The sequence below is a fragment of the Palaemon carinicauda genome, chromosome 17 (genome assembly GCF_036898095.1).
Source record: "Palaemon carinicauda isolate YSFRI2023 chromosome 17, ASM3689809v2, whole genome shotgun sequence".
NCBI lineage: Eukaryota > Metazoa > Arthropoda > Malacostraca > Decapoda > Palaemonidae > Palaemon > Palaemon carinicauda.
Window position 1 is genome coordinate 116,063,811 of NC_090741.1, and position 1,877 is coordinate 116,065,687.

The following is a 1,877-nucleotide window of genomic DNA, read 5'->3' on the forward strand; positions in this document are numbered from 1 at the left end:
CCCATTCATGGTCATTCTCGTCTACCAGTTTTAAACCTCGTCCAAGCACTCGAGCATTCACCTCTCCCACTACTCCATCAACATACAAGTTAAATAACCACGGCGACATCACACATCCCTGTCTCAGCCCCACTCTCACCGGAAACCAATCACTCACTTTATTTCCTATTCTAACACATGCTTTACTACCTTTGTAGAAACTTTTCACTGCTTGCAACAACCTTCCACCAACTCCATGTAACCTAATCACATTCCACATTGCTTCCCTATCAACTCAATCATACGCTTTCTCCAGATCCACAAACGCAACATACACCTTACCTTTTGCTAAATATTTCTCACATATCTGCCTAACTGTAAAAATCTGATTCATACAACCCCTACCTCTTCTAAAACTACCCTGTACTTCTAAGATTGAATTGTCTGTTTTATCCTAAATCCTATTAACCATTACTCTACCATACACTTTCCCAACTACACTCAACAATCTAATATCTCTTGAATTACAACACTCATGCACATCTCCATTACCCTTTTATAGTGGTACAATACATGCACAAACCCAATCTACTGGTACCATTGACAACAAAAAACACATATTAAACAATCTCACCAACCATTCAAGTACAAAATTTTATAAGAAAAATAAATAAATGAAAGTCAATAAACAATACCGCATACAGAAACCAGAGCAAACCGCAGACTTAAACAAATGACAAATGTTCTTCGTCCACCATAAATAAAGACAAAAGGTAATAAGAAACAAATAGAGATATTTCAACGGAATAAACGATCTTTGATTGTAAGTTCTGTTAAGAAACGGAGTCAACGAAAGTCGTAAAGGGAAGGAAGCTCAACTTTTCCTGTCCTTTTCTCTTCTCTGGTACCTCGTTTTTGTCCTTCTTTCCTTCTCCTCCTGCTCCTGCTCCTCCTCCACCTCTTCTCCAACACATCAGTGGACTTTTCATGCTTCTAATACTATCGAACATCGCATGAGGGTCTGCCCCTCTCTTTTATTCTCCTCCTGTACTTCTCTTTCTCAATTTTTCCTTATTCTTTCCCATCCCGAGTACCTGCCCCGGGGTTATAAACTGGATTGTATCCAGGGGTACTCTTCCTTTCCCCATATTCCCCACTTCCCTATCCTTATCCAATCCGAAAAATCTTCCCCATCTTTCTCCTCACTCATCCCCAAACAAAAAATTGTAGTTTAAAAGTCCCACTCTGTCAGGTTCCTTTTCTTCGGACCTTAGGCTTAAGATATCCCCGACACCCGGGGAAAAGACTCTTTTGTTTTTGTTGCTGCCTCTTCTTCTTCATCCTCGTTTGAATTAGCCGAGCTCACACGTGAAAAGGGGAACCACTTACGACACAAAAGAGAGTTTAAAAGGGGATCTCTTGACTGTTACATTTGGTTTTAGGGCTCAGTTTTTTTTTTCTGTGGAAGAAGTGATAAACGTTGAATGTACTTTTCTTGTTATAAATATGAAAAAATATTTTTTTTTTTTTTTTTTTTACCTATATCAAATATCTATCCATAATATTATTTCAATTATCTAAGAAATTCAATAGACTCTTCTCTCGATTGTTCAGTTCATAGTAAAAAAGAAAAAAAATTGTCAACTGTTATTTATATCTCGAGCCAAATATTTTTTTGTTTATCTTAACTGACCCACCAACATATTGTATATAGACACTCAACATAACAAACAATACAGAAGTAAATATGTTTTATACGGATTCTTTACTACACAATATAAAACCCTTCTGTTATTAACTCAGTTAATGGAAGTGGAAGAAGATATCAGAATTCCAAATAATAATTAATCCGCAAAACCTACTCTGTGATGTAATGAAAGTTAGATTACCTGTTAATA

At 36.7% G+C, this 1,877-nt stretch overlaps 1 protein-coding gene across 1 annotated transcript in view; it reads right to left on the bottom strand.

Moving 5' to 3' along the window:
* Positions 1-968, bottom strand: part of LOC137656547 (uncharacterized) — a 22,796-nt gene extending 21,828 nt beyond the window's left edge. The window contains exon 1 of the mRNA XM_068390716.1: positions 888-968. Within this exon, the coding sequence (XP_068246817.1) occupies positions 888-968 (81 nt within the window). The remainder of the gene's footprint in view (positions 1-887) is intronic.
* Positions 969-1,877: the final 909 nt, after the last annotated feature.